This window comes from Danio rerio, chromosome 1 (genome assembly GCF_052040795.2).
Source record: "Danio rerio strain M-AB ecotype USA chromosome 1, GRCz13ab, whole genome shotgun sequence".
Taxonomy (NCBI): Eukaryota; Metazoa; Chordata; class Actinopteri; order Cypriniformes; family Danionidae; genus Danio; species Danio rerio.
Window position 1 is genome coordinate 18,080,794 of NC_141021.1, and position 23,874 is coordinate 18,104,667.

General features: G+C 36.2%; 1 protein-coding gene and 1 long non-coding RNA gene across 76 annotated transcripts in view; both read left to right on the forward strand.

Annotated features, from left to right (window-relative positions):
• Positions 1-23,874, forward strand: part of LOC147846759 (uncharacterized) — a 1,232,122-nt gene that overhangs the window by 991,476 nt on the left and 216,772 nt on the right. The window lies entirely within an intron of this gene.
• The window catches only part of pcm1 (pericentriolar material 1), a 33,567-nt gene that overhangs the window by 3,381 nt on the left and 6,312 nt on the right, over positions 1-23,874 (forward strand). For 2 of the 75 annotated variants that reach the window (NM_001441356.2, NM_001441355.2), the window contains 31 exon segments: positions 183-428; positions 683-982; positions 2,447-2,617; positions 7,167-7,292; positions 9,355-9,532; positions 9,629-9,759; positions 10,081-10,327; positions 10,430-10,580; positions 10,687-10,881; positions 11,016-11,179; positions 11,282-11,523; positions 11,606-11,724; positions 11,804-11,933; positions 12,043-12,207; positions 13,947-14,110; positions 14,185-14,379; positions 14,468-14,717; positions 14,794-14,939; positions 15,506-15,681; positions 15,786-15,945; positions 16,084-16,436; positions 17,698-17,859; positions 18,136-18,192; positions 18,732-18,904; positions 19,580-19,711; positions 19,821-19,953; positions 20,150-20,296; positions 22,328-22,431; positions 22,529-22,663; positions 22,831-23,028; positions 23,117-23,176. In NM_001441356.2, coding sequence (NP_001428285.1) covers positions 183-428; positions 683-982; positions 2,447-2,617; positions 7,167-7,292; positions 9,355-9,532; positions 9,629-9,759; positions 10,081-10,327; positions 10,430-10,580; positions 10,687-10,881; positions 11,016-11,179; positions 11,282-11,523; positions 11,606-11,724; positions 11,804-11,933; positions 12,043-12,207; positions 13,947-14,110; positions 14,185-14,379; positions 14,468-14,717; positions 14,794-14,939; positions 15,506-15,681; positions 15,786-15,945; positions 16,084-16,436; positions 17,698-17,859; positions 18,136-18,192; positions 18,732-18,904; positions 19,580-19,711; positions 19,821-19,953; positions 20,150-20,296; positions 22,328-22,431; positions 22,529-22,663; positions 22,831-23,028; positions 23,117-23,176 — 5,310 coding nt within the window. 75 annotated transcript variants of the gene reach the window in all.

Sequence of the window (23,874 nt, forward strand, 5' to 3'; positions counted from 1 at the left end):
TAAATAACTGAGTTTGTGATGATAGAAAGACGAGCTTATTTGGCAGTTTGAGGAGGACGTTTTCTTGTAACATTAAATATTTGAGAGCTGTTGTGCACCCTTAGTTTAGCTTGACCAATAAAACTTCAACAAAACTTTCTGATTGTGTATGGTTTATAAATGTTGGTTCACCATTCTTTCAGGATTGGGGAGTGCAGCAGAAGAAGGCCAACCGCTCATCTGAGAAGAACAGAAAGAAGTTCTCTGCTATGTCAGAGAGCAGGCTAACTAATGACATTTCTCCAGAGTCCACCCCTGGAGCAGGGCGACGGAGAGCACGTACACCCCATTCTTTTCCTCATGTCAAATACAGCACTCAGATGTCTGTGCCTGACCAGGCTGAGCTTGACAGACTCCGGCAGGTCATAAACTTCACTGATTTGGATGAGGTGAGTGGAGCTTTATAAAAGGATTAAGTTTATGACACGCTTTCACTTACGCATTCGATCTGGCTGAAGTTTTAAGCTTGCTACTGTTTCAAGACAGGAAGTTCATGGAATTAAACTTGTTCTGAAGCAAATTCTCAGAAGCAAGCCCTTAATCTCAAATAGATCACCGTCAAATTCAGGCCAGCTTTAAAAAGGAAATGCAAATGTCAGAGACATAATTTGGTAATCCAAAATATCACTTTTCATCCCAACAGAGAAGTATTGGCAGTGATTCTCAAGGCCGTGTAACTGCAGCCAACAATCAAAGACAGCTGTCTACTGAGGCCAAGAAACCTTTCAACTTTCTGCCAATTCACCTCAACACTAACAAAAGCAAAGAGCCCACTGCGTCCACCTCTTCCACACCTGGGGGCAAGGAACACAAGAAACAGAGTCCTGGGAAAGAGCTGTTTGCCCCAGTTCCAGCAGTAGTTAAAGAACCTTTTAGTCTGGACGGTGCCCAGAGGTTGGGATTGGAGGATGGGAGGGGAGAGCTTTCCATTGACAGCAGTCAGGTAATTAAGATGTTTAATATCTTAGTAATGTCTTGAGTTGTGTGCATTTGTGTTTCTCTTTGGCTCTATAGTTACTTCCTTTTTAGAATTAATTTAGTCAGGATATTGTGATGCATCATTAACAATCTGGATCAGATTTTAACACTTATTTTTTTTAGGGCTGAATAATTATTTATATTATTGTCACAATAACAATATTTGTGGCCCACGATCAATAAATTAAAATCATTGCAATTTTACGGTATAAAAGTCAAGCCATTATTTTAATGGGTAAAGTTTACGGATTGTACTGCGTCACATGCATCATGTATTTTTCTAGGAATGTGTTGTTGATCAGGTAGTTTTTGCTTCTGTTGAATCCAAACGTCCCAGGACAAGACAACAAACCTAATTAACCACCTTAAAAGTCACTACAAAGTGGCTGTCATCAGTGGGCTAATGAGCTCAGGAGAATTGTGCTTTGCATTTTTCTGTGCATTCCTAACATTACTAAAAGACACAACAGTTGTTTTCTAAATTAACCAAATATTCACGGAGATTCAGCAGTTTTTTTCCAACGTGTTTGCTAGTCATGCTGTCAGAAGACACTGTATACAATTGTTCCAATGTAAAAAAAAAAAAAAGTAGCCTAATTTTGGTCCTGTTCATGCAGGTATTCAGGTTTGTTGTCATTGATATGATGCAACTTTTATAATTTACAAAAAAAAAAAAAATCTAATTAAGTTTCGGATCAATTAAATTTCCTTGATTAGACCTACATTTTATTCTGTTTTGCAGTTTTAATATGTTTTTTTTATATATAAAATGGTTTGACAAATAATTTAGCATATCGAAAGTAAATAAATTACATGTCAATACAAAAGCTAAGATTATGAATGTTGGAGTGTAAAGCCATCTCTTCTGCCCTCTGCTTATGAATGGGAGCTGGAGAGAATGTGCCGTTTTAACACAAGATATTTAACTAAAAACACTGAATTGCTCAGCACGCTTAAGGTAAACTAAACTGCACAACACTTGTTGGTTGCACCCGGCATACACATGTTGCGTGAACACAATGTTTGTGAAGTATGTGAATCAACCGTTCTACTTATTTTTATTGTAAAACTGATATCTCTGTTTATTAAGAATAGCAAGCTGACCGTTGTAAAAGCCTTTAAAATGATCTGCTTTTTCAAATAATAAAAGTAGACTGTACACTACTATATTCATTAGAACATTCTCCCCGCTGTTGCTGAGCAAAAACTGGAGCACAGATGTGTCAGTGAGCGCTCAGAATTTAGGCCAGTTTAAAAATATGCCACTGTCCATGTGAGAGCTCTTCCTTGGTCTCTTTCTCTTCTCTTCCCTGTCTTTCTGTTCACTTCCTTCTTTTTCTCAGTCTGCATACCTTTTTGCTAATTTCTTTAGCATTTCTTCCTTCTTGTGCTCCTGTTTATTCACACAGCTTGTTTTTTTTTCATTCAGATTGTCAGTAAACTGGTGCAAATTCGTGAATACATCGGCAAGGCCACATCCATGAGAGACGACCTGGTGGAAAAGAACGATGTGCCTGCAAACGTGGAACGTCTGTCTCTCCTCATCACTCACTTGAAAGAGCAGGAGAAATCTTACCTGCGTTTTCTTCAAAAGATGCTGGTCAGTATTATTCTTTATTTGTTTTTTATAAAGTTGTTCTTTTATATGCACCCTAATGACCGTTACTGCCAGTAGGGGAAATAGAACTTTGTTTAGGCTGATCGTATGAGCATGATATTAATTTAAGGTTCGGGTACTGTAGGTTTTTTTCAGTGGCTGATACATGTAAAATACATACTAAACAGGCATGCAAATTTTGTTAATATTAACAAAAGTATAAAATTCCATCTGATCTAAACAACAACACCTTCTAAGGCCTACTGTCCACTGCCTAAGCATCCAATATAGGGCTGTGAAAGTTAATGCTTGTTTTTATTTTTAATGGCTTTATAACATCTGTACCTGGGTCAATGACGTGACGCTCATTTTTTTGTGTCCATGTCTTTTAAATAAATTCAAGTAGGTTACAGTTTCAAAATAAATAAGCAAATTACTTGCATACATTTCTATTTTGAGGACCAAGTTTAATTTTTTGGTTTTAATCCATTTTAAGAAAATTTTTAGGGGATTATTGCAAGAATGTCAATGTGGTGTAACCAAAAAAAATTGGTACCAAATAGTTTACCTTGTTTAAAAAATGTGAAAGCCTCAATGAAACATTGTATCGGCTAGTCTGGCATAATTTTACATTAGACATATTTAATAGTAAATAAAGGTAAATATAGCACAATTGTTTTAAATATTATAATTCATTTGGGGAATTTTTTCTGTCACCTCAAATTTCTGAAATGTCAAGATGGTGTAACCACCATTTATTGAGCCATTTTGTTAATATTGTGCACAAGACAGTTAGACAGGAAATTGAATCACAGAGAAGAACTCTTGATAAGACTAATTGCTGCATGCAAAGGTTAGTAACTCTTTTTAAAATGTGAGATACTTTGACCTTTTTAAGGTATGGTCAGCTATTCTTAGATATGCATGTCAAATGGTAAGACCCCAGAAATGCACTGATAATTGTTCATAATTATAAAAATAAGTATTATATTTAAAAGTTAAATTTGAAATATTCCCACCAAGCCCATGTGCTTACATAGATGTTATTGATAATGCCTGTCAAATTTCATTTTAAGTTGAAATGTCAAGGGGTGTAACTGGTTACACCATTTGACTCATATAGCAGGAGTCTTTCTGTCAGGGGTCAATTTAGTCAAATATCATTAGTTCATGATGCTGATCAAAAATGCGACATAAATTAAACTACTATTTGTGTTCATAGTGTAGATTATTTATTTATTTTTGTTTGAGAAATAGGTGCTTAATCCACAACCTTACTATTAAAGCTTTGTAAACATAGGATAAAATTATTTTACTGCACAACATGAATGTTTTTTTTTTTGTTTATGTTAATCCATGTTTATATTCACACAATATAATGTACACACTCTCTCATTCACACACACATTCATACACTACAGTCAATTTAGTTTTTCTAATTAACCTATACCGCAAGTCTTTGGACTGTGGGGGAAACTGGAGCTCCCAGAGGAAACCCATGTCAACTCCACACAGTAAGCCATCCTGGTCCATCTTGGACTCAAACCAGCAACCTTGTTGCTGTGAGACAACTGTGCTAACCACATTAGCCACTGTATCACCCTCCTTTGAAATGTTGTAAGTATTTTTTTTCTTCTTGAGAAAGTCTTATTTCTTTTAGTTTGGATAGAATAAAAGCAGTTTTTAAAATGTTTAAGCAGTTTTTAAGGTCAATATTGTTAGCCTTCTTAAATACAGAACAAACCACAGTTACCCAATGACTTGGCCAATAGATCTTACTTGCCTAATTAACCTAATTACATTTTTAAATGTCACTTTAGGCTGAATACTAATGTCTTAAAAATTATCTAGTCAAATATTATGTGCTGTCATCATGGCAAAGATTACGGAAGAAATCAGTTATTAGAATTTAGTCATTTAAACTATTTTGTTTAGAAATGTGTTGACAATAATATTCTCTCTGTTAAAGAGCACTTGGGAATTTCTTTTTTAAATAAAAGAAAAATTAACATGGGAAATGAAACAAGGTTGACAAGCCTCTATAGACTGAGTGCACACAGCCTTAAGTTTTGGAGGTTTTCATACTTGATGCGCTTGCTGTTGTACTATTATTATTAACAACTGGAGGTGCCTCGGAGGAACTTTAATGATGAAAAGTTGTGAAGAACAAGTCAGAAGTTGCTAAACAAATGAATTGCAGTTGAAATCAGTTTTGTTTGGTTTTTTTTACAGCATGTCTGATAAAAAATTTTCTTCTGGAGAAAGTCTTATTTGTTTTATTTAGGCTAGAATAAAAGCAATTTTTAAAAGCCATTTTGAGGTAAAAATTATTGGCCCTTTTAAGCTTTTTCCCCGCGATAGTTGACAGAACAAACCATGGATATACAATAACTTATCTAATTACATTAACCTGCCTAGTTAACCTAATTAAGCCTTTAAATGCTACTTTAAGCTGTATAGAAGTGTCTTGAAGAATATCTAGTCTAATATTATTTACTGTCATCATGGCAAAGAGAAAATAAATCAGTTATTAGAGATGAGTTATTAAAACTATTATGTGTTGAAAATGTGTTGAAAAAATCTTCTCTCTGTTAAACCGAAATTGGGGAAAAAATAACAGGGGAGCTAATAGCTCAGGGGGACTAATAATAATTCTGCATAATTCTGAAGTTAACTGTATAAAATAAATAGTTTGTGGATAAGTTGTGGATACACTCATGAAATTATTTGTTGTCAGTCAGTCGTGTATGCTTACAAAAATTGGCCTTTAATCCCAGCACCAAGGCAACAACGAGTAAGCAGCAGTTCTTACGTACTAGTGATTTACGTACAGTGTTTGGCAAATTGTTTCTAAATAGCTTAAAAGTAAAATAGTGGATTTTTTTCTAATATCATCTACTTATTTTTATTTTAATTAAGCCAACTGAAAAGAAACAGTGATGGAAAAGGTGTTAAATGTTAAACATGTTTCTTTAGTTTGTTAATATTCTATTGATGAGGGCCACACATTTAATGTAAAGGATGTTATTACTTGGTGTATTAAAGTTCAGCAACCTGGTTTCATTGTTCTAAACACATTTGTCAATGACAATCCCACTGAAATTGTTGACTATCATTCTTAATTTGAATTGATTTTAATTGTCAATTTCAAAATCTTTGGCTGTAGAAGCAACACTGTCAGGTGGTGTAACTGGTTTTTGTCAATTGGTGTAACCAGTATTTTACATAAAAATATAATTATGTACATGGAAATAATGTGAAATTAAAATTAAAACACTTAGTTTAGTGTAATAAAATAGTTTTTAACATTTTTTACATAATTTGTCAAAGATTATTTAGAAACCAGAAGTGTTTTTAGCATGTGTCTGGCCGAATATTGCAAAAACTCATTAAAATGTACATTTAGAGATAATGCGAATACAATAAATGTTATTGTGGTATTTTAAAATGAAGTATTTATTTCAGTGTGTACACTTGCATATCATCTAGAAGGAGTAAATTTTTTAATATTTCACAATTTTTGGCAGTTACACCATTTGACATTTTCAGTTGCATTCAGTCTTAATGTCTGTAAAAAATGGTGTAAATGTTATTTTTAATTACATAAAATCAACATGAATACAATCTGTACATTTTAAAATATCTGACGGATGCTTTTAAATCAACTTTGTAAAAGATTTTTAAATTTCCCATCTTGCCAAACCTGTTTTGTCACTGACCCACCTGTTACAGTCAGAGGCGAATTATTTGTTGTTTTAAAGAAAAGTAAAATAATAACAGTAATACAAAAAGCTAATCAAAGCTCATCAAGCATGTAAATATCAGTAATTTAGTGCATTCTTAAAACCCACTGGAAAAAACAATAAAAAATGGTATATTAGAATGGAGTTGAGTATTTTGAGTTAATTTTTTTTACATTGCTGGGGGATTTTAGTGCAGTTTGAAATCTTCTAAAAGTAAAACTCATTTAAATGTATTCATTTAAGGTAACTCGATGTTGACTGGAACTTGACAATAAATGACAAAAGACAATAATTCAATGTTAAGTTCAATGTTAGTTATATACAAGTCATTTGAAATAACTTGGGAGAAAAAAAAGTATGTTGTATTGTTGAGAGAAATAAATGCCAAGCCAAACAAATACAGAGCACCTCATCTGAAATGTGTCTGTTCAGAGGTTGCTTAAACCTGACCAGCAGTCTTAATAACCTGAATCATACCACAGATATGCAGTGTTAGGCTTTGTTCTTGGTGGTGCTGGCTTGATTAATGTGGAGCCCAAATCTAGGGCAACATGTCGTCTTTCTTCCCCTCAGCATGCTTTTGCTCTTCACTGTGACCTCACTTGCAGTAGCTGTGCATGGTAATGTTTTTGAGTGTGAAATTGAATGGAAAAATATTTAATAACCAGATCATTTGTGTTGTGCTGTTGCCTTTTTCCTGTTCAGTTTATATCCGTTTAAATTCTAAAATGTAGCAGTTTTTGCAAGTATGGGCTAGTTTTTAAATTGGGTTTTTTCTGAGCCCTCCCCCTCCTCCCTACGCTCTACAGGCGAGGGAAAATGAGGATGATGATGATGATGAAGGTGCTACGGTGGATTCTGCAGTAGGTTCAGGCTCGGTGGCCGAGAGCACATCTCTGAACCTGGAGCCGCGCTCTGAAACCTCCAGTGCCACTGTGAGTACTCACAAAGGCTCTTTCTGACATCTTGGTGCCTGAACTGAACATTGATCATCACAATGTACAGGGCATGCAAGGTGGAATGTAAAGTAGGGTTGAGCGATCTGACAATTTTATACCATCTTGATTTTGAACGTCTCCACAATCTTTTTTTCAATACCTTTTAAGTTATTGAAATGTTGATGGGCAAGACTTTAAAGAACAGAAAGTGCTTGCAATTAAAATTATTTATTTAGAACCCAGCTTTGAAAGAGATCTGAATCCAGTACTAGTTCTGAGTGCATGCTGAGGTGTGATGGTTCAGAACATGGGCCTCAGTGTCTGCACTTTAATGGTCAAAATGCACACCATGTCAAAAAGCCTTTCTAAACAAAGGTGCTTGTAAAAAGCAAACATTTGGGAGAGAAAATCCATCCAGGTCCTAAAATGACAGCCATCTAATAACCTGCTGCTGTCTGTTATTGATGATCTAGCTACAAAAAGTATGCAACATGGACATATTTTATATTTATGCAGTGAAGACTGTATTCAGTTCAAGTGAGAAATACTATATTGAAGTTTATTTATTTTCCATAATCTTGACAACTTCAATTACATGTAAGATAGTAAAAGTTGTACTGCTCTTGAAAAACTGCTCTGAAATCCTAGATGAAATAGAATATTAGTCTGATATAATCTGATTGAATATTTATGATAATCTGAAGTTTATGCTTAGTCAGCAAAGATGGCTTACAAAAACTCCTTGACTCCTGCAAATGGGAGCTTTCTTGTATGTTTTTAGTTTGTCACTGAATGTCAGGCTGTCATTTTGTCAGTTTGTCACTGAATGTCAGAAAGTTGGTGTTTGAAAAATTTAGTTTTGATGATTAAGTTTAAGATTACATTTAGTTAAAATTGTTAACTGACTTTTATATCAAACATAATTACTTTTAATTTGAGTGTATATCATTTTGATGTTTAATGTTTTGGTGAGATTTAGCAGGCTGCTGGAAGAAATGTCATGCTGACAGATTTCCTGGAACTGTAAGAGGATATTATGCATGCATGTTCTGCTTGTTAGATGCTGCCTCTTTACAAACTTTTTATTTCTTTTTGTTTTTACTGTTTTACTTGACTGCAAGGGCAGTCTAATATTGTTATTTAGGAACATAAATCTTGGTAGGGCTGGATCTGGCATTGCAAAATGATAATACAATGTCAGGCCTTAAAAGCACATAAAAATGATAATTTCACTTTAAACATTTTTTTGCAATGACTCCACAAAAATGTGTTCAAAACTGTAGCACCTGGTCAGCTTGTGATATTAATGCTGAAACTATACTGCAGCCCTTATACTTTTATTGAGTTCATTTGAGGATAAAACGGAAGGGAGTTCCACAAAGGAAAAGCGAGCTTTAGAATAGGACCGTATATTTTAATTACTGATCCCTAACCAGCTGCTTTGGGGTTTAGTGCTTGTGGAATATCTGAGTCTTTTGCTTTATATGATTCCTTTTTTTTCTCTCTTTTGTGTGTAATATGATGTCAACGGTGGCAGTATTTCCTGCTGACCTGGCCAGGGCAGTAGTTTGATCTGCCATAATAAAATGTACTAGTTTTTTACAGAATACATTTAAGCTTACAGTAATATCTAGAAATGACTGTCTAAGTGTCAAAATGATATCTGATTGATATTTACTGATGCTTCAAGATTGCTAGATTGCTTTAAGTGTTAAATGCCTGTACATATTAAATGTTACCCTTAAATGTAATTTTAAAATGATCAGAATTCATACCAAGAGTGCCCAATACATAACATAAATCCTAGGTTATTGTTAAGACATAAAATCTGTGATTCTGTAAAGATAAGCTACTTTAAGATTTTGCACGTTATGTCAGCTGTTCTGAAAGTCTTTTGCTCTGGCATCTGGCCAGTGGTGATGCTTATTGTTGAGCCTAGACCTTAGCTCACAGCAATGTCTCTGACAACCTTGAATCTCAGCACCTTGCTATATGTTGCTATATGGTTCCATATGTTGATACTTGCTCTTTGCCCTATTAAAATCTTCCTCTCTTTTAGGGCCATGGGGTCTGTAGAGAGCAGAAAGAAGAGCTAGAAAACATGCGAAAGCAGCATGACTTGCTAAAAAAGATGCTGGAACAGCAGGAACAACTCCGAGCACTACAAGGCCGTCAAGCTGCACTACTGGCCATGCAGCAAAGTGCTGAACTAGCCATAGCAGTGATGGATGACACTGGTACGAGCGATGTTTAAGATGGGATCTGTGCCTCTAGAAGTTAGAATTGCTTCTGTTTTTATTCTACATGTTCTACATTTGTTTTACGTGTTACAGTTGTTACAGAGACTACTGGAAGTGTGTCTGGCAGGAGCATTACTTCTGAGCTCAATGATGAACTCAATGATCTTATCCAGCGCTTTCATAACCAGCTACATGATTCTCAGGTATACCAGACAGTGAACCAGGCAATTTTTTTGAATATAATTTGTGTTCCCAAATATATAAGACAGATTGCTACAATTTAAGAATAAAAGTTGTAGTGTTCCAAAATTAAATGTTGGTTAATATACTACTACGATGTACTTTGCAGTTTGTTATTTTGCCATCATGTGTAAAAGCAGTTTTTTGACTCGCCTGTAACTTGTTGATTCTTTGTTCGACAAATAGAACTCATAATATAACCGCATTACATTTATATAGTATTTAATTTAATGTTAAGCTACTTTGAGTTTTTTTTTTAATTGTTCAAGCATCACTAAATAGCATTTTAAATGTCTTTCTCTCAGTCTCAGGTGGTTCCAGATAACCGACGGCAGGCAGAATGCCTCTCTCTTTCAAGAGAGGTGTGCCGCTCACGCACTACCCATAATTCCCGGGGTCAGTTACCTTCCTCTGCCCCACTAACTACTGCATCAACCTCAGCCAGCGCAAAACTTTCTAAACTACAGGAGCTACAGGACAAAAAGCAGACCATGGACAAGATCCTCCAAGAACTCCATTCACTTAGAGACCAGACCCTCAACAACAGTTCCTGTAAGCCTCCCTTCCTCACACAGCACACGCATCTAAAAGGATTACTGTCTCTTTTCCCTTAAGATTAATTGTTGAATTGTAAATGTGTTTGTTTTTCCTTAGGTCAGAGTGTCAGCCAGCGTAGTGCACGTGTAGGCATGTCAGAGCGTCCTTCAGTTTTGGGTAGAGAGGGAAATGGGCCACGTCCAGTAAGGCAGGGCTCATCCACTTACACACAGATTGATGATAACAGCCACTCTGCTGACAAACTCAGGTTTAGAATGTTGTGTCATTCAATATCACATCAGTGTTTGTTTAAAAGGATATTGCTGAATTTTGCAGCTCGGTGTATTTGATCACTGCTTTGTCACTCAATGCAGGAAGCTGAAGGAGGTGCACAAGCGATTGAATGAACTAAGAGAGTTGGTTCAGTATTATGAACAGACATCAGATATGGTGGTGGATACTGTAAATGAGAATGTGAAGGAGGAGGATGAGGAAACTGAGGACGGTTCACTTTTTGAGGCCATGTTTGATTCAGAGCAGGAGAACCACGAACCAGTTACCAACATCAGGTATAAAGATGAAATCCTTTTCATTGGTGTATTAAAGTGAGCATTTGTGTGTTGAGTTTCTTGCTTCGAATTATCAGGGTACAGTATAAAAAATGTGAACTGGCTGTTTAATTAGAAACTAACTCGTTTTGTAGAAATCCAGCCCAACCACAGACTCCAAGTAACTGGATGGACATGAACAGTTTGACAAAGACTCGCAGTGCCTCCAATAATAGAGATGGCCGCCTGAACACAGAATGTGAAATCAATAATCGCTCAGCAGCCAACCTACGCAGTCTCAACATCCCTTCAGTCATAGGTCAAGCCTCACACTCTGAAATTTAAAAACATGCTGTGTTAACAAGACTTGAAACCATTAGCATATTCACTTTTCTTCTTTTTTGCATTGTAATCACTTCAGAATGTCAGCACAACCGAGACAGGCCTTACGTTGGAGTTAAAGATGAGGATGATGAGGAGGTGCTGGAGGATGACGATGGAGCTAGAGGAGGAGGAGGAGGAGGAGGTAGAGACAGTGATGGTTCGGGATCCAGTCATAGGAGCAGTCTGGGCGGTGATGCAGAGTATGCTCAGAAAGTTCACCGTCTTCAAACAGCCAAACAGAAACTCAGACAACTTCAAGAACTGGTGGCTATGGTGCAGGTGATGTTCTAGTCATTCATTGTGCAAATGTAGTGTGAATGGAGCTTTCTGTGTCAACATTGTTTTGTTAATGTTTCTATAGAGCGACGATACAGATGGTACTACAGCTAATGAGGATGAGGGTTTGAAACAACAACCCAACAATACACGAGCAACAGCTCCCAAAGCTCAGAGAGACATTGCCCTCTGTGATAAGGCCAGGTTGGTGTGCGTTCCTCATAGTAATCAGGCTGCAGTAAAAAGACCTTTGTGAAATGGTTTGTGATGTTCGTTTTTTTAGAGAGAGATTGTATGAGGAGAAACTCAAGCAGCAGCAGCATGAACTAAAGCAGCTTCATGAAGAGAGACAGAGACTATTGGAGATTCAGGGGAAGATACAGGACATACAGTGGGCTTGCCCTGATCTTCAGGTACTTCACACACGTGCTCTTTTGAATTACAGAAGGTTGCTACCATAAACGCACAGCTCAAATCTGCTGAAAGTTTAATTTGTTTTTTTTTTCTATCATGTATTTTCAGTCATCTGTGAGCAGTAGTGCCAGTGGTCAAATGAGCAGGAAGATTCCTGCAGCAGCCTCTACTCCTGCTCCTGTTCCATTACAATCTTCTTCCTCAGCTAAAGCCAACACTAGTGGCCTCAAACCCACAACTGAACCTCCTCCAGTCACCGTCACTGACAATGAGGTTAGTGTGGAATCCAAATAAAAATGTTGCTTTCGTTTATTTATCAAATGAGTTTGTAAAGTGATGGTATGCGTTAAAACGGTGATAAATCACTTCTACCTTGTGTCTTATCAAGTCATCATGGTGTATTGATGATTAAAGTCTATTTATTTTTACCAATCCTGTGAAATGTTTAAATTTGAATGGTTTATTAGAAGTTGTGTTAATAATCTGCATCTTTGTTTAATTTAAGCTTTTAGCTAATGTAAACATTTATCAGAGCTAGGGCTGGGCAATTTGGCCTAAAATCAAAATCTCAGTTAATTGAACATTTTAACTCGATTATGATTAATGAACGATTATTTTATTTATCTTTTGCCTGCACAGTTCACTGACAATTTTTGTACAGTAAATATCCTGACGTATTACAAGTGTGAGATTTTTGAATGAAGTGTGCATTACTTGATTTTTTTTTTAAACAATAATTTAAGGAAACCCACACTACTATCTATAATTATTTATTAAGCATTACTGTTGATCAACTAAAATTAAAACACACATTGCCTAAAATGAACAGCCATTTTTTTCTTATAATAGAAGTGAAAATAAATAATTTGTTTCACTTTTGGAAACAAAATAAATTATTTTTATTGCTTTTCATATAAAAATTCTCTTCTGAACAAAATAACTTTTGTATATCCTGTAAATAATATTTTAGAGAGTGCATTTCTTGCATCTTCTAAAAACAAATACTTTAATGTAAATAAATTTTTTTGTGTAATCTCAAGGCATCTCTGCTCTACATTGACAATGATTGTAAGCTGTACCAAAGTAAGGCTCAAGAATGGGTCCATCATCCTACTTGACCAGAGATCAGATTTGGCCGCAAAAGTATATAAATCAGCCTTTAAAGTCTCTAAAGCCTTTTGCGTCGAGTGATCTTCCTTGCTTTGTGCGTAGCGGTGCATTTAAACTTCTGTGCGCTGTTTGTGTTGCTCTGCAGTAATACTTCAGAAATGCTAGCTGGCACTGGGTTTTTATTTTCCTCTGTGTCAAGTATCTTCGTGAGAGTTTAAATTTTTCTGAACGCTACCTAAATGTACAAGAAGCTAAAAGTCGTTCGTTTAGAGGCAGGAGCTGGCGGACGTGAAACAACTTTAATCATAAGGTAAACACTCAACAAAAGTTTCCATCTGGAGCTTCTCCATGTGGCTCGCACACTTGTAAACACTCGCTCCAACGGGCTGTATGCTGTCCCGCAGCTCTCTGTGCCGCCCATACCATGGTACCATTGGTTAATGCTACCAAACTAACCAATCACAGAGCTTAAGCTACACTTCGTCGCTATGTGCAGTTGCATTTTTGAGAGGTGCACGGGTATGAGACTGCATGAAGGCTACGCCGGATCATACACATACTCTCGTCGCAGAATCAACAACAACAATCAGCCTTAACAGATTAGCCTCACGTGACCACAGGTGGTAGGAAAAATTTTAAAATTATTTTAAAAAAGTCGACTAGGGAAAATTAAATCAATTATAGGTTCTAAATATCAATTTAAATTATTTTTGATTAATCTAATCAGCGCACATCAATTGCAATAAACAGCAGCTCACCTTTGTCATCATGATGTTAGAATATGTTGGTTTGTACTTTTGGAGAAGGACTATCTGTAAGCAGGCAAAAGATGGTTTCTAAATCGATTTTTAATAAAGTAACTTTTGTTTTATTGTTAATCTAAAAGTATATTTTTATGTTAGCTGTGGACAGAGATGCGAAGGCACCAGATGTTGCGTGAGGAGTTGAGACAGAGACGGAAACAATTGGAGAGTCTGATGGCAGAGCAGCAGAGGAGAAGCACACTCCCTGACTCTCCATTCAGAAGCAACACACACGAGACCCAGTCCTACAGTCGTGATGAAAGGTAACGAACAGCCTTCACATTTTTCAGCACGCTGACATAATGGCAATTGTTGCTAATCATAATCTTCCTTTTAGAACGGTGGCCACATGGGGTGGTTCTACACAGTGTCCTCTTGGTGATGAGGATGATGATTACTCCTCTGAGGTCGGAGCTGAGGAAGATGATGATGATGATGAACGTGATGAGGGAGAGGAGTCCAGCTCCACCGATGAACGGCATGCTTGCTCTACACAAAAACAACGCAACTACAACAGGAATAACAGAGAGGGGTAAATAAAAGGCTCACACTAAAGAAGCTTTAAGTTTGTATAGGAAATCTACACCATCTCTTTATTAATTGCCTTTAACATTTTGCAGTCTGAAAGTTCTCAGGGAAGTTAACACAAGTCCTTCCCCTCGTAGATCAAGAGGTCGTTCTCGTCAGCAGCCGCAGTCTGAGAGAGGAAGTTCCAGCAAAGCGAAGAGGCAGGAGAACCTGCGATGGGCAGCTGATTTGTCTCTCGCTGAAGGTGCTGCACCAGCACACTGGCAGGAGCAGATCACACACCTCCAGAAACAACTTAACTTCAGCACTACCATGTGCCAAACTCTGCTTCAGGATCAGCAGGTGAGAGTGTACAAAAATGGATTTTGTCAACATCTTGATTTCCCCATCTCACTAACATCCTATTTCTACTCTGTAGACACTTTCATACATGCTGCAGGCTCTGCTCACTGGCCCCTGCGGTGTTGTGCCCAATAATGTGACCTCTCCTCAGGTCCCTCTCATCATGCACCAGCTAAACCAGTGTTACACACAGCTGGCTTGGCAGCAGAACAATGTCAATCGGTGTGTGTCTTTACACTTCATTAGAAAAACATTCATTTTAATAAAGTATAAGATATTACTTATTAGGAATGAAACCTTTTCTATAAATTACACTGTCAAATATTTGGGTAACACTTTACAGAAATGGTCCATTAGTTAATGTATTTAATAACATTAAGTATCAATAATCTTGTAAAGCATTTATAAATGCATTATTAAAATCCAAAGTAGTGCTTGTTAACATTAGTTAAAGCACTGTGAGTTAGCATGAACTAATATTATATATGTTAAATAACATTAACTAACATCATAGATCTAATAAATATATTAATCATAAAAAAATAATAAATTAATTTTGTTTATGTTAGTAAATTAACTAATGGACCATTATTTGAAAGTGTTAACATTATTTGTAGTGCCGTTTATGTTGCATTTGAACTCTTATACTCAAACAACATGGATTAAAATACTGTAAAAACTTTTTATTTAATTTAACTTTTTTAATTTAATTTGATGAATTTAATTAAAATAGACTCTGTTTTGTAACATTTGGCTTCATTTATCACTAACGTTTTTATTTGTGACAGATTGAAGCAGACTCTGAATGATCTGTTGCGGCAGCAGCAGAGCCAGTCATCATCTGGACAACAGCAGCATCAAAGTGTTGCGCATGATCCTGCATCTCCTTCAATGTTCCTAAATTACCCATCTGTCAATGCACTCAATATTCCTGGACTTCCAAATTTCTCCCCTTTTCTAACTGGTATGTCTGTCATCTAACGTTAAATCTTTATATAAGAGAAATAATCTAATTAATAAAAAAAAAAATTATTCACGTATAACTTTCTTCTTCATTTCTGTCTTCAGGCTTTAATTTCACTCCCATGTTTCCCCCTTCAGTTGGAGATTTCCAGCAGAACCAGGCTAGTTCAGATCAACATCATGATCCAAATATATCCCTCAAAACGGAGTACATGAGCTTCCCCCCTCCACTACAGAGATCTCCACTCAATAATGCAGAGAAACGGTATAATATTTCTTTTTTAAAGAATGTAAGAATTGCTTTAAATGTTGGTTAGCTTCTAATTCAACTAAGGGATCTTGCTCAAAAAACAAAAATGAAGAAAAACTTATCCTTTTTTTTTTTCTCCTCTTCCATTTATAGGTTCCAGTCTCACTCTGATAATCTGACTGATGCTAATAACTCCAGCTGGTTAAACTCCTCTCTGAATCGTTCTAGTCAGAGGCCCATTCTTACCTCAGACCATCCAAGTCAGGTAGAGCAGAACTCGCTTTCCTCATCTCCTGTCCCTCACCCTTCTACCTCCCGGGATCGCTCTTATATACCTGACTCCCAGGAGTCTATGAGCAGCCTGCCAGACAGAGCAGACCCAACCACTGTCACCAAGACCTTCAGAGCAGGACGCAAGGCTGCGGCACAGGCCAGCCTGGCATCCAGAGACAAGACCCCCAACATGAAGAGCCGCCGGAAGAGAGGCAGGGGACAGAAGAACACTGGTGTGTCTGTATTTAAAGTTTGACTTGCATCATTATTGGTTTGATATACTCATAGTATTTCTACATAGACTTTAAAAATTAGCTCTGGCACTTTAAAATTCAAAGTCTCATTGCACTGCACTCTTCAATTATTTGCACTCAACTTTCTTTGTGCCCTTATTTTTATTTATAGTATTTTTCTCTCTTAAAGTTTACTAAAACTATTCAGTGCTTCCTACAGGTTTGAAATATACTTGCGGTGGTAGCCGGATTGAAACACACCATTTACCCACATCACATAAATAGTTAACTATATGCGACAGACAAAACATAATTATTTTTCAACAATAATTTAATTTATTACACTGTTATCGACTGTTTATTTTCAATGGGTTAAAGTGCTTCTCTCTCTTTCAAGTTCAAAGCAAACTTGAATGCTAAAGCATTTTAGAAATGTATATAAAATAGCCTATGTAATATAATAACATAAATTAATAAAATAATCAGCAAATGAGAAATAAATGACAGAAAAAGGAATAAAAAGAGACAATATCTCTAAAACTTACCATAATTAAAAGATTAAAATGTGTAGATGTGTTGATTAATCATTACTAATTGTGTACATATATTTTGCAGCCAGTTCAGACCAGTCATTTCGACCTCATGGAGTATATAGTGAAGTGCGTGCGCAGTCAGTTGCGAAGCCAATCAAAGGTAGGCTTAAGTACAAAGATAATGCAAAAACACATACAAGCTTTAGAAAGCGAAAGCAAAAGTTGAGGTTAGGTTTAGGTTTAAAACCCGGGCTAGGTTTGAAGTCTCAAAAAGGTGCATCTCTGTGGGCATACAGAGCATATTATACTGTTATATACATGTTATACTGTCTGTGGGAGTGTTGACAGTTCACGTGCACACAGAACGAAACGGGTAAACGAGTGAAGATTTTCCACTACTTTATCGATTGCGGATGTTTGGTTATATTGAGCGGATGTAAAAAAAAAAGTGTAAAGGATGTTATTTAAAGTAAAAAAAAATGTCACTTAATATACTTGGTCATCTGTTAATATACTTGGCTGGCCCACCCTAGTAAAGTCTTATGTGTAGGAAGCACTGCTATTTGTATTTATTTGAGTCTGAGAGTAGCTTAATTTCAGTTCGCTATATGCTTGTAAATGTAGCATATTTGGCAAAGCTGAATTGAACTTTTTTGACTTTAAAAGGGGTGAGAAAAAAATTGCAAAAAGCCTGAGAGTTAATTTACTGTTTTCATCCTCCATTTCAGCCTCTGTGGACAGTGACAGTGTTTCAAGTGACTCCCATTTTGAGAGAGAGCGCTCCAATCAGGTCAAATATAAAGAGCTCAACCAGGATCTGTTGGACAAGCTCACACAGGAAAAACTGGACAGCAAGACTAAGAACAGCAAGCCAAACGACCTCTCATCTGGTATGACTTTTCATACGGATCTCATTCAGCTATAGATCTCACTGGATTAAACACTATATTCACATGCAGAACAATGAATACTCCCTTATTGCTAATATTTTACAACCTCAGAAGCACCTTCCAGCAGTGTAGCAGGAGAAGCAACATTTTCCCATTTTTGTTTAAGCATCTTGTTTGTGTTCCCTGTGTCCATATACTGTTAAAATGTACTCACTATCATTTTAATTTCTGTTCGTTCCCATTTCATTTTTGGTTCTGTTCTTGGTTTCTTCACAGCATATGCTTGGAGAACACCTTTTCTCTCTAACAGAATTGCATGCACTGAAGTCCCAGGTAACTCCATGTTCATCAGCTGTTTGATGTGCTAACTATTTGCTAACATTTTCTGCATGTGTGTTCCCCTTGCCTCCTTTTTCTTCATCTGTTATAGAAACTACATCCAAAAGCGCTAAATATAAACTAGGTGTTTTTATTTTGAAGGGGTAGAATCTCTCACACATATACAGCTTTAGAAGCACTTCCTTTCTGTTGTACAGTAGCATTATGTTAGAACATTGGAAGAAAGGGGGGGAAATCCATAGTTTTATTGATGACAACATTTAATTCCATTGTGTTTTGATATGGATGTTTGCTTTTGAATTGAAAATGAATTGATGTCTGTGCATGGTTTTGTGTTAAACTTTTAAAATTCCTTAAATGTTCAGTGAACAATGGTTTGAATGTACTGAAACATTTGCAAATGATTTACTTAGACTTATGTTAAGGTTTTGAATAGTTAAATATTTGTAAGATTCTTTAGCGGTGGCCACAGTTGTTGATCTACTTCTTAAATGCTTTGTTTAATTTTTGTATTGTACATTTCTTTTCTGTAGATGTGAGCAGTGATTTCTCACTCTTTGAGGCCTTAAGAGAAACAATCTACTCAGAAGTGGCAACATTGATTTCTCAGAATGAGTCTCGCCCTCACTTTCTCATTGAGCTCTTCCATGAGCTTCAACTGCTCAATACAGACTATCTACGCCAGAGGGCGCTTTACTCATTGCAGGTACCGTACACAACCATGTACTGTGCTATCCATCTAGATGGCTAATAATAAAATCATAAAAATTATTTTTTTCCAGTTGTTGCTTACAGAACCTAGCTTTGATAACCGCTTTAAGACTGCAGTAGTAGACCCTTTAGAGAGTTTCGTGACGGTTTTCTTTGTGGTTTATTGTTTTTATTTTTATAAAAATATTTAAGTTATTTATATTTAGTAATAACCATCTATTTATTTATAAATTTTTGTGCTGGGCAAAAATTAATCGCATCCAAAATAAAAGTTCGTTTTGATTAAAAAAAAAAAAAAAAAAAAATATATATATATATATATATATATATATATATATATATATATATATATATATATATATATATATAGAGAGAGAGAGAGAGAGAGAGAGAGAGAGAGAGAGAGAGAGAGAGAGAGAGAGAGAGAGAGAGAGAGAGAGAGAGAGAGAGAGAGAGAGAGAGAGAGAGAGAGAGAGAGAGAGAGATTGCTTTGTCATAATATATCAAGCAATCTTTTTATTTTGGATGTGATCATTCTTTAAATTAATTCCTGCATGCATTAATTACTACTACTACTACTATTATTATTATTACTATTATTATTTATTTTTTTTATAAATTTTTTTTCTCTATTTTTTTTGTCTATGTATCTCTGGCTCTGGACTACCAGGACATTGTAACGAGACACCTTACGGAGAAGAGTGTGGCAGATGAGCAGGCCTCCTCTTTAGGTCCAGCTGTATGGGCAACAGGCTCCCAATCAGAGCTCACGCCTAGTGAGAGCTTGGCTACAAGTGACAATGTGAGAATTTGCTCTCCATCTGTTGTTGTTTTTTTTTTTTTTTTTTTTTTTTTTTTTTTACACAAATGATTACATAAGCTGAGTGTTTTTCTATCCATTATGTTTCCAGGATGCATCTGACAAGATTGTAACTGTTAAATCCAACTCTGTATTGAAGAGGGTACCAGACAGAGACTCCATGGACAATGAGAGCCTTCTGTCTACGTCCTCCAACCTTGAACCATTTGCTAGTGATGACCTGGGTAAGAAGAAAACAGCACTTTTTTTTGTGCAAACAAGCTCATTCATGCTAAAAACCGATAGGCTGGGGTTGCTTACCTACGATCATGCTTGCTTTGCTAAAGCTGGGGCTGTGCTGGGCTGAATCCTGTCATACTCCACTTGAACACTTTTCTGTTTCGCTCTCTCTGTCCTTTTATTTCCTTCCTGCTCTTTCAGGTAACACAGTCATTCATTTAGATAAGGCATTGGCCAGGATGAGGGAGTATGAGCGCATGAAGCTGAGGGCTGAATGTAACACAGATAACCCTGAGCACAGCTCTGCCATTGCTGCTGCCACCGTTGCCTCACCTCAAGGTACTCAAGGTACTGCTGCCATCACTGTCACACTGCACATCAGACCCGACAGACACATACAACAGTGTCAAATGTGCTATCTGAAGCGTTCCATTAGAAACATTGTATGAGGTTTTCCAACGCAATGGCAAAGAAACCAGTCAACTAGCAGGATGGGAGGTTGTAAAAACTTGTGTCTATAGTCGCTTATTACATTGCATTTGCTCACAATGTTTCTGACAAATAGTCCCTGCCAGTAAATATGTTTCATAATTAATTAAATGCACATTTTTGAGATATTTTTTATTGTGATATTACAAAATATTTACTTTACAATCTAGGAAGTCTGTATTATGTGCTGCTTTATGGCATGTTGTGTGACCTGGCTCAAAAGTTCCTCTACATTGAAATTTTCCTCTCAGAGAACCAGTTTAAAATGTTTTATTTATTTATAAAAAATGTCATTCAAGGATGGGCAAAAATACATTGAAATGTATTTTAAAAATAAAATGCCAAGTACCTCAGTTTTATGTGTATCAGAATAAACTACCAAATACAGCAGCCATAAATGTATCAAAATCAAACACTGTATTTTGAAAATACTCCAAAATACTTTTCCAAGGGAGCATGACATGTCTTCGCAAACCTTCACTCAATAGGCATATTTGATCAGTCACTTCGTCATTAAACTGACTTTCTTTTTCATTTTAGCATAACGTTTGTACAATTTTCATACAGAAAGTCCTGTGTTGAAGGTGATCTCTTTAATCACTAACCAAAAACATGTAATGCAGATAATGAGTTGAAATATAGTACTGTATCTCTTTATTGTGTTAAGAGGTTTTTTTTTTTTGTTTTTTTTTTTTTTTGTTAAATAAATGTAGTTTTTTACCTGATTTAAACACATGAAATCTCCAGTTTTAGTCATTTTCCTAAATCATGTTATTTGCAACTGTACTCTTCAATGCAAAATGTAAAACTTATCTCTATCTGTATAGACTGGAGTATTATTAAATAAATATTTGTGTCTCATATACTGTACTGTACCATTTTGACATCTCTTAATTACTGTACAGTGCATCTGCAGGTCATCTGGCATTTGAAACAGCCAATGAAGAATTGTAGGAATCGCCACTGTTAGACTTATTTTTATATTGTTTGTCTTATTTTTTTGGCATCTACATCAGCAGTCCATCCAAAACTACTGTTATTTGTACAGTATACTCAATCTTCCAGGATTTTTCAGTTCTTCTTTAACTGGAAGAGTCTCAGTTTGCCCCCTTAGTGAACACCACTACAGCATCTTTAGGTGTTTTTTGTAAGTTCTTCTGCATTTCCACCTGCAGCACCAACACTGAGAATGATTGTGCTGAAGGCTCCTCTTGTTTTTAAGGACTGATGTTTTATTTCATCTCATTTCTTAAGTAAAGATGCTGATGCCGAATTGTGCATTATACTGTCTTTTTATATTACTGGTACTTTTAATTGTTAGAATATTTTTATAATTATAGAAAAATGGTATTTATAAAATGTGGTAAACTTGATCTGATTTTTTTTTTTTTTTTTTTGCCATGACATAGCTGTAGAAGCTAAAATGGCAATATAATTAATACTCTCTCTCTCTCTCTGTTTCTCTCTCTGTTTTTCTCTCTCTCATGTAGACTTCTTACAAAGTATATTACAGTATTTTTAAAAACACAAGACACAAAAGTATTTTGATACAAAATATAAACCAATTGACATAACCCCCATAAAATACAAATTAAAAAATACAAAAATACATATTTAAAATACATGTATCATAAATACTGGCCATCCCTGCTGTCAATCACAAGCTAAGTTTTCATTTCAAATATGTGCTGTTAGTGTGTTCTCATTTACCAACTTAAAAATATGAATGCAATATTTCTTTAAGTTTCGAGTTGCTCTTCATGGTTTTACTTCATGGCACTACCTTAAGCTCTGCTTGCTTGCCAATATTAAATGCTTAATTTTTTTACCACTTTAAGTAGCTCTGCTTGGCTGTTTTAATGCATTGTTTGCATGTCTGTCCATTATTAGGTGCAGGACATTTGTCTACAGATGCACATTGTCCTCAGATTGACACCCAACAGCTGGACCGACAGATCAAAGCCATCATGACAGAGGTCATTCCCTTCCTGAAGGTGAGTTTGCTCTAATTTTCTCTTAACATTTGCAAATAAATCAACCGTAAGGGGTTCAGATTGTTGACAGATTGTTTCTCATGTGTCTTTCTTTCAGGAGCATGTTGGGGAGGTGTGTTCACAGAAGCTGCTCAAGGCTGTGAGACACATGGTGCTCAACCTCACTCAGCAAAATGACGAAAGCAAAGAGTTTGTTCGCTTCTTCCACCGGCAGCTGGAAGGCATCCTGCAGGTCAGGCATATTCTGATGTGAATTTTCTGCCTTGCTCATTGTTATTTATTGTTTGCTTTTCTTAGATTGCTGTTTGGTGACTTTTTACTTGCATTAGTGATATTATGTTAGTCGTAAATGTTTTCAATTGGTTTCTTAAGTGCATGATACTGATGTTCTTGGCACAGGACTCCCTCAGCAAGTTTGTAGGTCGGAAGTTGCAGGACTGCGGTGAGGATCTGCTGGTGGAGATCTCTGAGATCCTGTTTAATGAGCTCGCCTTCTTCAGACTGATGCAAGATTTAGATCAGAACACCTCCAAAAACAAACTCAGGACCAAGAGGCGGTCCGGCCACACATCTCCTAAACACTCGCCTCACACTGAGGTAAGATGTGTGAAATTCAACCTCTGCCTATGTATGAGCAGTACTTTTGTGTTAAAGTAAAGGAGTAATGTTTACATTGTTTGTTTAGGAGATGAAAACACTAGAGAGAGAAAAGACGTTCTCACCATCCTATTTTGATGAAGACAGAGTAAGTTAAAGTGCAATAACAGCTGAATAATTTTGTATGTTAGCTTGCAGACTCAGGGTTTCACACTTGGTTCAATTGCCTGGTCTGTATCAAAGTTAAATTTTTCCCCACTTGCCACCTTAATGTTCAAACCATCTTTTTTCCCTTCTGAACTCCGATACATCATCAAGCTGCTGTTTTGTGTACAGATATTGTTGAGTGAAGGCCATGAAAGCAAAGCTGCAAAATGGAAAGATGTATGCACATTACAGTCATGCTTTTGGTTTTGGTAACATACAGAGATCCACTTGCGCCTATCTGCTGAAAAAAAATAGTAAACATTTTTCAGAACATAATGCAATTTTTGCAGAAGCTTTTTTTTCCAGGAGACAAGCACATATTATCTGTGTTTGCACTTGGTTGACATTAGGTTAACATTTACTGTTACGCAGACATACACGCGTGAATTAACGTTATGAAAACTAAAGTTTGTTGTACAGTTGGTGTTTCACTTCTGTTATTTGGTACGATTGCATTCACATCAGAAGTGAACCAGACTAGAGGTAATGCAAACTGTACCTCAGACCACCTCTTTCTGGTGGAATCGGGTACTGCTCGTGAGTTCAGAAGACACGTTCACACTAGGTTAACATACCAAACTCTGACATTAAATGAATCTGGGTGCGAACCAAATGTGTGGTGTGTAAAAAGTACCCTCC